Here is a 12,594-nt window from a genome sequence, read left to right as displayed (position 1 = left end):
GAATTTAATAAATAAAATATTAATTCTAAAAAAATAAAGGTGATTTAAAACTAAATTAACTTGATCAAATATACTTTTTGAGAAAAAATGAACATTCGGCAGGAATCTCTTGGAATCCGGTCAGTAAAGTACTTTATTGATCCCTGAGTGGAAGTTGTTGCCTTACAGTTGCTCACGTTGCTAAACAGTCGGTTAAAGAAATATAAATAATAATACAAATGTTGGCAAGTACAAAATATAAAAAGTAAATATTTAAATCTAAAAGTGTGGAAACAGTATTCTGCAGTATGTAATGGATAAATAATAAGTGATAATAATGACTGAGTTGGAAAGAATTAAAGTCCTTAAAAATAAAAGTATTTAACAGAAACTAGAATATTGCAGGTTTGTCGAGTATTGAATTTCCTCTTCCCGCTTCTACCTGTGTTTCAGATCCACTACCTGCGTCTGACCACGGCCATCCTGCATCACGAGAAGTCCAGGAAATACCTGCTGAACAACGTCTTATATCCTTCTGTTGTTTCTGACGTTGGAAGACTTTGAAAAAACTAGAAAACTAGCCAGAGCTCCCTTTTCACAGGAAGTCAAAGCTGCTCTGAAGAAACAGTTATAGTCAAACGTTCGTTAGTGGTGCCTGTTAAATATTCTCCTTAACAGACGTTCACGTTCGATGTTCTGCGTTCGGTTGTGTTTTTTTACATCAAGACTCCGCTGAGAGTGAAGGAGGCGGGGCTAGAGGAGCTCATCCCGACCACCTGGTGGCCCACGCACTTTGACAAGGAGGTAAAACAAACTCACCTGCTGCTGCTGCTCACTCTGCTCGCTCCTCAGGTGACCTGAAAACTGATCCGGCCTTGTGTTCATTAATATAAAACAACCCCAGTCTAACGGAGACAGTACGATTGTACTTAATTATATTTCCATTAATGACATTTTCTACTTCTGCACATGTTTTTATCTACCGCCTCTGTCCCGACTGAACAAAAACACTTTCAAGAGTGAAAGTGTTTTTACAGAGTGTCCGAGGTTGTGCTGATGTGTATCAGAGCTGCAGGAGACGGAGGTCACATGGGAGGAGATGTTCACTGATCACTCTAAGCTTATTAAAAGATAATGTTCATCATTTTGTGCTTGGCCTCGTGCACAATTAAGAAAAGACAGACAGGGGAGAATAGAGCTTTGAACTTGTGCAGGAATAAATGAGAAACTTTGCTCTATTTGATCCAACCAGCAGATGGCAAATCAAATACTGCCATCTGCTGGTTCCCTGGTGAATCACATTAAGCCTGTTGCAAAGAATCTTGGCGTCTGGTTCGATTCTAAGTTAAGTTTCGAGCAGCACACCACAAAGCTTGTGCAATCGTGTTTTTACCAGGTGAGAAATGTATAAAAAAAAATACGATCTATGTTAACTTTTAAGGACACCGAGACCATTTTACACGCCTTCATCTCATCACGCCTGGATTATTGCAACAGCCTTTTCACCTGTTTAACCCAAAAATCTATTGATGGACTCCAGACTGTCCAGAACTCAGCTGCCAGGCTTTTAACCAGAACAAAGAAATATGACCACATTACTCCTATTTTAGCTTCATTACACTGGCTCCCAGTATGTTTTAGAATTGACTTTAAAATTCTATTGATCACTTTTAAAGCTCTTCATGGCCTCTCGCCTTGTTATATTTCTGACCTTTTAGTCCCATACGCACCAGCACGTACCTTGAGATTCTCGGGCAGAGGTCTGTTGTCTGTTCCAGAGTCTCGACTGAAAACTAAAGGGACAGAGCGTTTGCTGTCAGGGCCCCGAGGCTCTGGAACAGCCTGCCCGAGGAAATCAGGTCGGCTGAGTCAGTGAACTCTTTTAAGTCCCTTCTTAAAACATACTTTTATAGGAGAGCCTTTCCTGATCTTATTTGACTTTATTTTATCCTATTTTATGTATATTTTATATTTATTTTAAACATGAATTTTAGTGTTTTCTTGCTTTTATCATGTTGTTGTTTTTATGTGTTTTATTGTCTTTATACTTGTTAAAGCACTTTGTAACTTGTTTTTGAAAAGTGCTCTACAAATAAAGATTATTATTATTATTATTATTATTATTATTCACTTATTCGTGCCACTCAGAGTCTTTCTGATTATTTTGACCTGATCGTCACCTGCAGGCTGTAATATTCTCTAATGTCACATGACATGTCCACAAACAGTCTTATGTGACCTGTGTTTGTGCCTGTTGTGAAGGCAGACAGGGCCGACTAATAAGACGGACACTGATTGGCTGTTTATTTGTTTATTATTTATTGTCCACTCAGGGGAAAGATGAGCGGGAGCCCAAAGACGAAAGTGCAGATGAGCGACTGAGGCGGCGAGCGTACGAGAGAGGCTGTCAGAGACTGAAAAAGAGGATTGAAGGTCAGACAAACACACTTGTGTTTTCTGTATGAAAAAGTACATCAAGTTTCTCATTCGTAGTTTATATAGTTTAGGTCTTTAAAGTGAGTACATTTACTCCTGCATTGTTCTCTGTCCTGCTGACTCCGCTCTCCTCCTCCTTAGTTGTGGAGGAGTTGCAGGTCCAGATCCTGAAGTTGCTGCTCAATAACAAAGACAAAGCTACGGTACGTACAGTTCATATTGTGTTTATTGTTATTATTTTATCATTTAACAATATAATAATAAACAGCAGCCGGTACTTTCACAGAGCTCCTTGCCAAAATCTGCTCCAGTGTTCATTTAGTCAACGAAAACATTTTGTTGACGGCTTTTTATTCCATGACTTAATTGTAACGACGACGTTCATTAAAAAAATATTTTACCACACAAATAATGTCATTGTGCGCTGACGGGGAAACAAACCGAATTTCATGCCTTCTTTCAGCACACGAGAGAACCTGGAGTCTGCCGAGCAGGTCCAAACATTTGTTGTTTTTCTTTTCTGCAAGTGCAGATTGTGAGAGAATTTAAACCCTAAACTGGCTCCGTCTATGCAAAGCAACGCAAATGAGTTGATCGTTAAGAATGAGCACAAGCCAGGTCGGAAGAAAGAGAAGAGAAGGCTATTGGAGTACATTAAAAACCTACTGTCATATGGAAAGAAATGAGGCACAGTCCTTAATACAGCTAGAATGTCCTTCAGCAAAATCAGCACCGTATCGTATGATAATTATGACAAAAACTACAATTAAAACGGATCCCCGCAGACGAAATCTTGACTAAAACAAAGCAAAACTGACTTAAAATCCACTAATTTCCAGTAGGTGACTAAATCCCAATTTAAAAATTCTTTTCAAAATTAACACTGATCTGCTCCATCTTTTGTGTGAAAACCACATGTGGGAACCCGGGATTTTAAACGTCCCGACAGAAGAAGACACCGCCTAAGATTAGTTATTATAACAGGATCCACGTTTCAGCTGTCACACCAGCTGTGGGCTTAAATATAGCTTTGAATGCAGGGTTGCCATGTTGACACGAATCCCCCGCTTTCAGACTCTGAGGAGGAAGCAACAGCGCCGCTCTGCAGGTTATAAATCATTGATCTTTTCATCTTAATACTTTTAATTATCTCCTTAAGTCCAGGACTTAAGGCTCTTAAGTCTCGGAGGTGCGTAAACCAAACCACCTCGCTGTGGTGACCCTAGCTGCTGTGTGTCAGCGCCGTTGATCAGTGGGCAGCTGTAGCGTGTTATTATGTTCGCTTGGTTGGCCTCGGCCTCTTGAAATGGTGAAATACTGAATCAACAACTTTGTCATTTGGTCCAGTTGATTTACTTGACTAACTCTCCACACTACAGTGACCGAGTTAATTAAAAAGACCTCGTGAGGTTTCCGCTGCTGGTCGGAGCTGGTGTTTGGATCGGATCTGCCGTCAGTGACTTGGTGTTTAATTAATGTTCGTCAGAGAGAAACGACACTGGTGGTGTGCGCTTTACTGTCTCAGTATCTCCTTTTACAAGAGCTTTATTTTTTATATGAACGTTTCAACGTTGCCAAAACATCAAAATATAACACATCATGAAGATTAATATATATTAATTATGTGTCTCCTTCTCTGAGTATTTGAAGTAGTTGAGAGCTCTTTGAAATCTGAGATTGTTAAAGTAAAGGTTCCTCATTTCATTGAATGTTTTACTTTGTCCAGCAGTTGAAGCAGTATCTCTGGGTCGCAGTCTGATCCTGGTTTTCTGTCTTTGTGTCTCTTCCAGGGGGAAGCCTCTCGCTACATTTTCCTCAATAAGTTCAGGAAGTTTCTCCAAGAAAACGCCAGCAACAGAGGGGTAAGAAGGCGTCGGTGGTCCTGACCTTTTACTTGCCGTTTAACACTTAAAAACGTTGTTAGTCTGTGATCACTGTTAGCGGACATACTGTACTGTGTTGAAGTTTTTAGGCTGGTGTTATTATATTATGTGTTATGCTGTTGTAAAGTAAGAATGCTTTCAAAAATACACACGTTAGTAGAATAAATTTATGAATTAACAAAATGTGAGCGAACACAAGAAAAAAATCTAAATAAAATCAGTATTTGGTGTGAACACACTTTGCCTTCAAAACAGCATCAATGCTTCTAGTTACCGTTTTGAAATATTTGGCTGCAGCAGAAGGCAGATTGTTCGCCGAAGGGCTGGAGAGCGAGTGTCTGCAGGCAGCAGTCAAAGCACGGTGGAGGTCTCCTGCAAGTTTGGGGCTGCATTTCTGCAAACAGACTTGGGGATTAGGTCAGAATGAATGGCCTGAGATGTACAGGCAGATACTTATCCGTCATGCAACTCCTTCAGGGAGGCAGACATTTCCCACACCTGCCTAAAATCTCTGCACAGTATTGTATTTGGGGGATAATCTCTGTCTGGAAGAAAGCTGTCTCACTATCTGTCTACAGGGCAGCTTTTATTTTCATTTTGTTAGAAGCACAATCCAACTGAGGACTAAATATAAACACATTCGCACTGTATTTCACAATATCTGTCAACCAAGGTGGGAAATAACAAAGGTCATGTTGTAAACTGCACAATACTAGATAACTATTTGTATTGTTATTATATTGTGTGTAATGCTGTTTTAAGGTGTATTTGCATCAAACATAAGCTGAGTTTAGAGCTGAAACGATTGGTTGATTCATTGTTTGAATCTGTTCCAGCCTCTCAAAGTCGTCAGCTCGGACTGATGAGCATTTTTCTATATCTGCCGATATGTAATAGACACTTTTCTAATCGATGAATCTGGAAGATACTTATCGTATTAATCGATAAAGAAAATAATTGTCATCATGCTTGTAATCCGCGTATATTATGGGCCAGGTGAGAAGTCTCTTTTTTAACAAGTTCAGTTTAGTTCAGTTTATTTGGACCAGAATAAATTATCAGTGTTATTAGTGTGTTAATTTTGGCAGCCCAGTTTTACTAACAAACAATATTTGTTCCAGTGCGTCTTCCCTCCACCATCTCTTTGCACAAATCCTTTTCATACGTGTGTTTTTCTTCCAGCACCCGACAGCGCTTTGCCCTCCAGAGTACATGGTGTGTTTCCTCCACCGCCTCATAACGGCTGTGAGGGCCAGCTGGGACGAAGGCAACAGGAAGACTCCTGGCAGCGTCAGCAGTGAAGGTGCAGCACACTGTTATTCACATTTGTTCATTCATAGTTCATTCATAGCCATTATTATTTCTGTGGCGGCGCAGCGACCAGAGAAAAGCGCTTTGGTGTTTTCAGCAAAATCAAACTAAATACATGCTTATGCTTAAAATGTGAATAAATAGTTTTAATGAAATAAGCAGTGTTTTAAAATGTGTAAAAGCATCATACTGATCAGTAATAACTCTTTAATCCGATACGTTGTGTGCGTCCATGCGCTGCAGCCGTTTACAACATGATTTATGTCATTTCACATTCAAATAAATCAGTATCGTGTAATTTAGGCACCATTGGGCACATTACATCAACAAGGCAAGTGCTTGACATAAAACACAGGGCAATGTAAAAAGACATTTAAATACCATTAAAAAGAGATAAATCAGAAGGGTAAAAGGCACAAATGCAGCATAAGATATTAATCAAAAGCCTCACATTAGATTTAGTAACAGGCAGCGGGAAAAAGAAAAGGCTCAATTTGAAAGAACTGAGTTTCAGCAGATCTGCAGTTTTCTGGGAACGCTGCTTCTCCCTGTTGAGTTTGGACTCTGGGGATAGAAAGCAGACCTGATCCCAGACCACCTGAGAGGTCTTTAAGGTTCATAACGTAGCAGAAGACCAGAAATATATTTTGTCCTTAAACCATTCAGAGCTTTATAAAACAACAGCAGTATTTTAAAATTCGTTCTCTGACAGTGAGTCAAGAAGCCAGTGTAAAGACCTCAGAGCTGGAGTGATGTGATCCACTTTCCTGGTGTTAGTGGGGACTCGAGCGGCAGCGTTCGGATTCAGCTGCAGCTGTCTGATCGATTTCTTTTAGGGAAACCTGGTAAAGATGCTGTTACAGTAGTCGAGTCAACTGAACATAAATGCATTGTTTCCAAAGTCCCGCTGAAATGTAATAAGTTCATTTAATGTAATAAGCCAACTTCTGATCCTTCTAATATGTGCAGGATGATGTGAGGGAGTTTTAAATGCACCATACCGTAGAAATGAAACTCTGCACCTGATCCCGCCCACACTGTACTAATGTCTGATTGCTAATGTTAATCTCACTATATTTTAGTCCTCTCAAAGCTCTCTGTTAAAGGTTCGGGGTGTTTTAATGGAAGAACCTATCATTAAACAGCTGTTAAACCCATGGCCTCCTTTTCTGTATTTACACAAAATATGCTGTATACTTGTGTCTGTGTGTATAGATGTATTTGATGTCTTTGTGTGTGCCTGCCCTCCATGTTTGCTCTTCACTTCTCGGGGGCCGGTCTCATAATCACTGAAACTAGCAACAAGGACGAGGACGCTCTTTGTACATTTACTGCTTTGCAATTATAATGAAGGTTGTTTATGGTGTGCTCACTATCTCTGCTCCCCTGTCAGCCATTATCTCTGCCTCTTGGCTCTGCTAATTTTCTGCCCTCTGCCATATTTCCTCTTCTCTTTGTGCCTTTTTCTATCTGTCTCTGTGTACATCTGTATTTTTAAATGTATTTCACTTTCCTGCTTCTCTCTCTCATTCATCCATCTCCTCTGTCTTATTTTCCCAAACCATCATTCATTCTGACCAAATTATTGGTGTAACCCTGTGTCGTCTTTCTGCAGAGGCCTACGTCCCTCCCCAGCTCTTCTACAACGGGAAGGTGGACTACTTTGACCTACAGAGACTCGGGGGCCTCCTCTCCCACCTGAAGAAAACACTCAAAGGTTGGTATCTGTCGCGTCTGTATTCACAGAGGTTTCAACAGGTTGATAAGTTTCTTTGAAGTGAAATGCTGCACTGTAGAGATCAGTGCTGCATTTCACCAGCAAGCTGAGGTGGACAAAGAAACGCGGCAGAGGGCGGCAAAGAAACGCGGCAGAGGGCGGCAAAGAAACGCGGCAGAGGGCGGCAAAGAAACGCGGCAGAGGGCAACAAAGAAACGCGGCAGAGGGCGGCAAAGAAACGCGGCAGAGGGCGGCAAAGAAACGCGGCAGAGGGCGGCAAAGAAACGCGGCAGAGGGCGGCAAAGAGCGACAAAGAAACGCGGCAGAGGGCGGCAAAGAGCGACAAAGAAACGCGGCAGAGGGCGGCAAAGAAACGCAGCAGAGGGCGGCAAAGAAACGCGGCAGAGGGCGGCAAAGAAACGCGGCAGAGGGCGGCAAAGAAACGCGGCAGAGGGCGACAAAGAGCGACAAAGAAACGCGGCAGAGGGCGGCAAAGAGCGACAAAGAAACGCGGCAGAGGGCGACAAAGAAACGCGACAGAGGGCGACAAAGAAACGCGGCAGAGGGCGGCAAAGAGCGACAAAGAAACACGGCAGAGGGCGACAAAGAAACGCGACAAAGAAACGCGGCAGAGGGCGTCAAAGAAACGCGTCAAAGAAACGCGTCAAAGAAACGCGTCAAAGAAACGCGTCAAAGAAACGCAACATAGGGCAACAAAGAAACGCCTCAAAGAAACGCCTCAAAGAAACGCGGCAGAGGACGACAAAGAAACGCGGCAGAGGGCGACAAAGAAACGCGGCAGAGGGCGACAAAGAAACGCGGCAGAGGACAACAAAGAAACGCGGCAAAGAAACGCGGCAAAGAAACGCGACAAAGAAACGCGGCAGAGGGCGGCAAAGAAACGCGGCAAAGAAACGGGGCAGAGGGCGACAAACGCGACAAACGCGGCAGAGGGCGGCAGAGAGCGACAAAGAAACGCGGCAGAGGGCGACAAAGAAACGCGGCAGAGGGCGGCAAAGAAACGCGGCAGAAGGCAGCAAAGAAACGCGGCAGAGGGCGGCAAAGAAACGCAACAGAGGGCGACAAACGCGGCAGAGGGCGGCAGAGGGCGACAAAGAAACGCGGCAGAGGGCGGCAAAGAGCGGCAAAGAAACGCGGCAGAGGGCGGCAGAGAGCGGCAAAGAAACGCGGCAGAGGGCGACAAACGCGGCAGAGGGCGGCAAAGAAACGCGGCAGAAGGCGGCAAAGAAACGCGGCAGAGGGCGGCAAAGAGCGACAAAGAAACACGACAAAGAAACGCAACAGAGGGCGACAAAGAAACGCGGCAAAGAAACGCGGCAGAGGGCGACAAACGCGGCAGAGGGCGGCAAAGAAACGCGGCAGAAGGCGGCAAAGAAACGCGGCAGAGGGCGGCAAAGAGCGACAAAGAAACACGACAAAGAAACGCAACAGAGGGCGACAAAGAAACGCGGCAGAGGGCGGCAAAGAAACGCGGCAGAAGGCGGCAAAGAAACGCGGCAGATGGCGGCAAAGAAATGTGGCAGAGGGTGGCAAAGGGCGGCAAAGAAACGCGACAAAGAAACGCAACAGAGGGCGACAAAGAAACGCGGCAGAGGGTCACAAAGAAACGCGGCAGAGAGCGGCAAAGAAACGCGGCAAAGAAAGGCGGCAGAGAGCGGCAAAGAAAGGCGGCAGAGGGCGGCAAAGAAACGCGGCAGAGGGCGGCAAAGAAACGCGGCAGAGGGCGGCAGAGAGCGGCAGAGGGCGGCAAAGAGCGGCAAAGAAACGCGGCAGAGGGCGGCAAAGAGCGGCAAAGAAACGCGGCAGAGGGCGACAAAGAAACGCGGCAGAGGGCGGCAAAGAAACGCGGCAGAGGGCGGCAAAGAAACGCGGCAGAGGGCGGCAAAGAAACGCGGCAGAAGGCGGCAAAGAAACGCGGCAGATGGCGGCAAAGAAACGTGGCAGAGGGTGACAAAGAGCGGCAAAGAAACGCGACAAAGAAACGCAACAGAGGGCGACAAAGAAACGCGGCAGAGGGCGACAAACGCGGCAGAGGGCGGCAAAGAAACGCGGCAGAAGGCGGCAAAGAAACGCGGCAGAGGGCGGCAAAGAGCGACAAAGAAACACGACAAAGAAACGCAACAGAGGGCGACAAAGAAACGCGACAAAGAAACGCGGCAAAGAAACGCGGCAGAGGGCGACAAACGCGGCAGAGGGCGGCAAAGAAACGCGGCAGAAGGCGGCAAAGAAACGCGGCAGAGGGCGGCAAAGAGCGACAAAGAAACACGACAAAGAAACGCAACAGAGGGCGACAAAGAAACGCGGCAGAGGGCGACAAACGCGGCAGAGGGCGGCAAAGAAACGCGGCAGAAGGCGGCAAAGAAACGCGGCAGATGGCGGCAAAGAAATGTGGCAGAGGGTGGCAAAGGGCGGCAAAGAAACGCGACAAAGAAACGCAACAGAGGGCGACAAAGAACGCGGCAGAGGGTCACAAAGAAACGCGGCAGAGAGCGGCAAAGAAACGCGGCAAAGAAAGGCGGCAGAGAGCGGCAAAGAAAGGCAGCAGAGGGCGGCAAAGAAACGCGGCAGAGGGCGGCAAAGAGCGGCAAAGAAACGCGGCAGAGGGCGGCAGAGAGCGGCAAAGAAACGCGGCAGAGGGCGGCAGAGAGCGGCAAAGAAAGGCGGCAGAGGGCGGCAAAGAGCGGCAAAGAAACGCGGCAGAGGGCGGCAGAGAGCGGCAAAGGGCGACAAACGCGGCAGAGGGCGGCAAAGAAACGCGGCAGAAGGCGGCAAAGAAACGCGGCAGAGGGCGGCAAAGAGCGACAAAGAAACACGACAAAGAAACGCAACAGAGGGCGACAAAGAAACGCGGCAGAGGGCGACAAACGCGGCAGAGGGCGGCAAAGAAACGCGGCAGAGGGCGGCAAAGAAACGCGGCAGAGGGCGGCAAAGAAACGCGGCAGATGGCGGCAAAGAAATGTGGCAGAGGGTGGCAAAGGGCGGCAAAGAAACGCGACAAAGAAACGCAACAGAGGGCGACAAAGAAACGCGGCAGAGGGTCACAAAGAAACGCGGCAGAGAGCGGCAAAGAAACGCGGCAAAGAAAGGCAGCAGAGGGCGGCAAAGAAACGCGGCAGAGGGCGGCAAAGAGCGGCAAAGAAACACGACAAAGAAACGCAACAGAGGGCGACAAAGAAACGCGGCAGAGGGCGACAAACGCGGCAGAGGGTGGCAAAGAAACGCGGCAGAGGGCGGCAAAGAAACGCGGCAGATGGCGGCAAAGAAATGTGGCAGAGGGTGGCAAAGGGCGGCAAAGAAACGCGACAAAGAAACGCAACAGAGGGCGACAAAGAAACGCGGCAGAGGGTCACAAAGAAACGCGGCAGAGAGCGGCAAAGAAACGCGGCAGTGGGCTGCAAAGAAACGCGGCAGAGGGCGGCAAAGAAACGCGGCAGAGGGCGGCAAAGAGCGGCAGAGGGCGGCAGAGGGCGGCAGAGGGCGGCAAAGAAAGGCGGCAGAGGGCGGCAAAGAGCGGCAAAGAAACGCGGCAGAGGGCGGCAGAGAGCGGCAAAGAAACGCGGCAGAGGGCGGCAAAGAAACGCGGCAGAGGGCGGCAAAGAGCGACAAAGAAACACGACAAAGAAACGCAACAGAGGGCGACAAAGAAACGCGGCAAAGAAACGCGGCAGAGGGTCACAAAGAAACGCGGCAGAGGGCGGCAGAGAGTGGCAAAGAAACGCGGCAGAGAGTGGCAAAGAAACGCGGCAGAGGGTCACAAAGAGCGACAAAGAAACGCGGCAGAGGGCGACAAAGAAACGCAACAGAGGGCGACAAAGAAACGCAACAAGGAAACGCGGCAGAGTGTGACAAAGAGCGACAACGAAACGCGGCAGATGGCGGCAAAGAAATGTGGCAGAGGGTCACAAAGAGCGACAAAGAAACGCGGCAGAGGGTCACAAAGAGCGACAAAGAAACGCGGCAGAGGGCGACAAAGAAATGTGGCAGAGGGTCACAAAGAGCGACAAAGAAACGCGACAAAGAAATGCAACAGAGGGCGACAAAGAAACGCGGCAGAGGGTCACAAAGAAACGCGGCAGAGGGCGACAAAGAAACGCGGCAGAGGGCGACAAAGAAACGCGGCAGAGGGCGACAAAGAAACGCGGCAGAGGGCGGTAGAGGGCAACAAAGAAACGCGGCAGAGGGCGGCAGAGGGCGGCAAAGAGCGACAAAGAAACGCGGCAGAGGGCGACAAAGAAACGCGGCAGAGGGCGGCAGAGGGCGACAAAGAAACGCGGCAGAGGGCGACAAAGAAACGCGGCAGAGGGCGGCAAAGAAACGCGGCAGAGGGCGGCAAAGAGCGACAAAGAAACGCGGCAGAGGGCGGCAAAGAAACGCAACAGAGGGCGACAAAGAAACGCGACAAAGAAACGCGGTAGAGGGCGGCAAAGAAACGCAACAGAGGGCGACAAAGAAACGCGGCAAAGAAACGCGGCAGAGGGTGACAAAGAAACGCGACAAAGAAACGCGGCAGAGGGCGGCAAAGAAACGCAACAGAAGGCGGCAAAGACATACAGAAACTTCAAACCACACTGGATAAAGTTTTTCACACTGAAGCACTGCTGCGTTTGCTGTTCTTGTCATTGTCAGCAGGTGGGAGACAGGTGAGTAATGTAGATAGATATTCCCTCTGCAGAGTCACTGAGTCACAGCTGGAATCAATTACCTGCTACATTCATTTCGATTTTTCCTGAGAGGCAGAAGCTGCTCTTCACTTTTATTCAGAGAGGAATGGGGAGGCTGGTTAATCAAAAGTCCTTCAAAAGCCACTCCTCTTGAAGGAGAGGAACTTAATAGCTGAGGACATCAAAAAACTCTTTGACATCAGCTCAAAGCTTTAAACTGTCTCCATATTGTACTGTGTCCATATTTTTAGAGATGGCGAAGGTCGTCCTTCAACCTCTTTGCTCCAGACTGTAACATTTTAACAACTGTTTGATGGATTAGATGCAATGTGGTTCAGACCTTCATGTTCCCCTCAGGATGAACTGTAATAACTTTGGTGATCCTCATCAATAATCCATCATCAGTTGGTTAATGACCAAATTACCTGCAGAATTACATTCCCAGCAGCCTCAGCTGTACTAAATTAAAGTTTGTTCCTTAAAGCAAATCGAATCTTCTCCAAATATAAGGTGTTAATGAATTAATGCAGAGGCATTTTAATGGTGCAGACAAAACCTTTGTACAATGAGAGAGAGAGTTTCTAAG

The 12,594-nt window shown here is 47.0% G+C and overlaps 1 protein-coding gene across 1 annotated transcript in view; it reads left to right on the top strand.

The window, feature by feature from the left end:
• The window catches only part of LOC119885460 (E3 ubiquitin-protein ligase RNF123), a 168,277-nt gene that overhangs the window by 19,645 nt on the left and 136,038 nt on the right, over nt 1–12,594 (top strand). The window contains 7 exon segments of the mRNA XM_038695501.1: nt 433–506; nt 666–783; nt 2,313–2,412; nt 2,557–2,618; nt 4,206–4,277; nt 5,481–5,601; nt 7,225–7,326. Coding sequence (XP_038551429.1) covers nt 433–506; nt 666–783; nt 2,313–2,412; nt 2,557–2,618; nt 4,206–4,277; nt 5,481–5,601; nt 7,225–7,326 — 649 coding nt within the window.

This window comes from Micropterus salmoides, unplaced genomic scaffold (genome assembly GCF_014851395.1).
Source record: "Micropterus salmoides isolate LMB-PRFRI ecotype aquatic unplaced genomic scaffold, ASM1485139v1 Ms_hic_scaffold_4, whole genome shotgun sequence".
Classification (NCBI taxonomy): domain Eukaryota; kingdom Metazoa; phylum Chordata; class Actinopteri; order Centrarchiformes; family Centrarchidae; genus Micropterus; species Micropterus salmoides.
The sequence above is the reverse complement of the archived record's forward strand: the minus strand, read 5'-3'. Positions and strand labels throughout refer to the sequence as shown.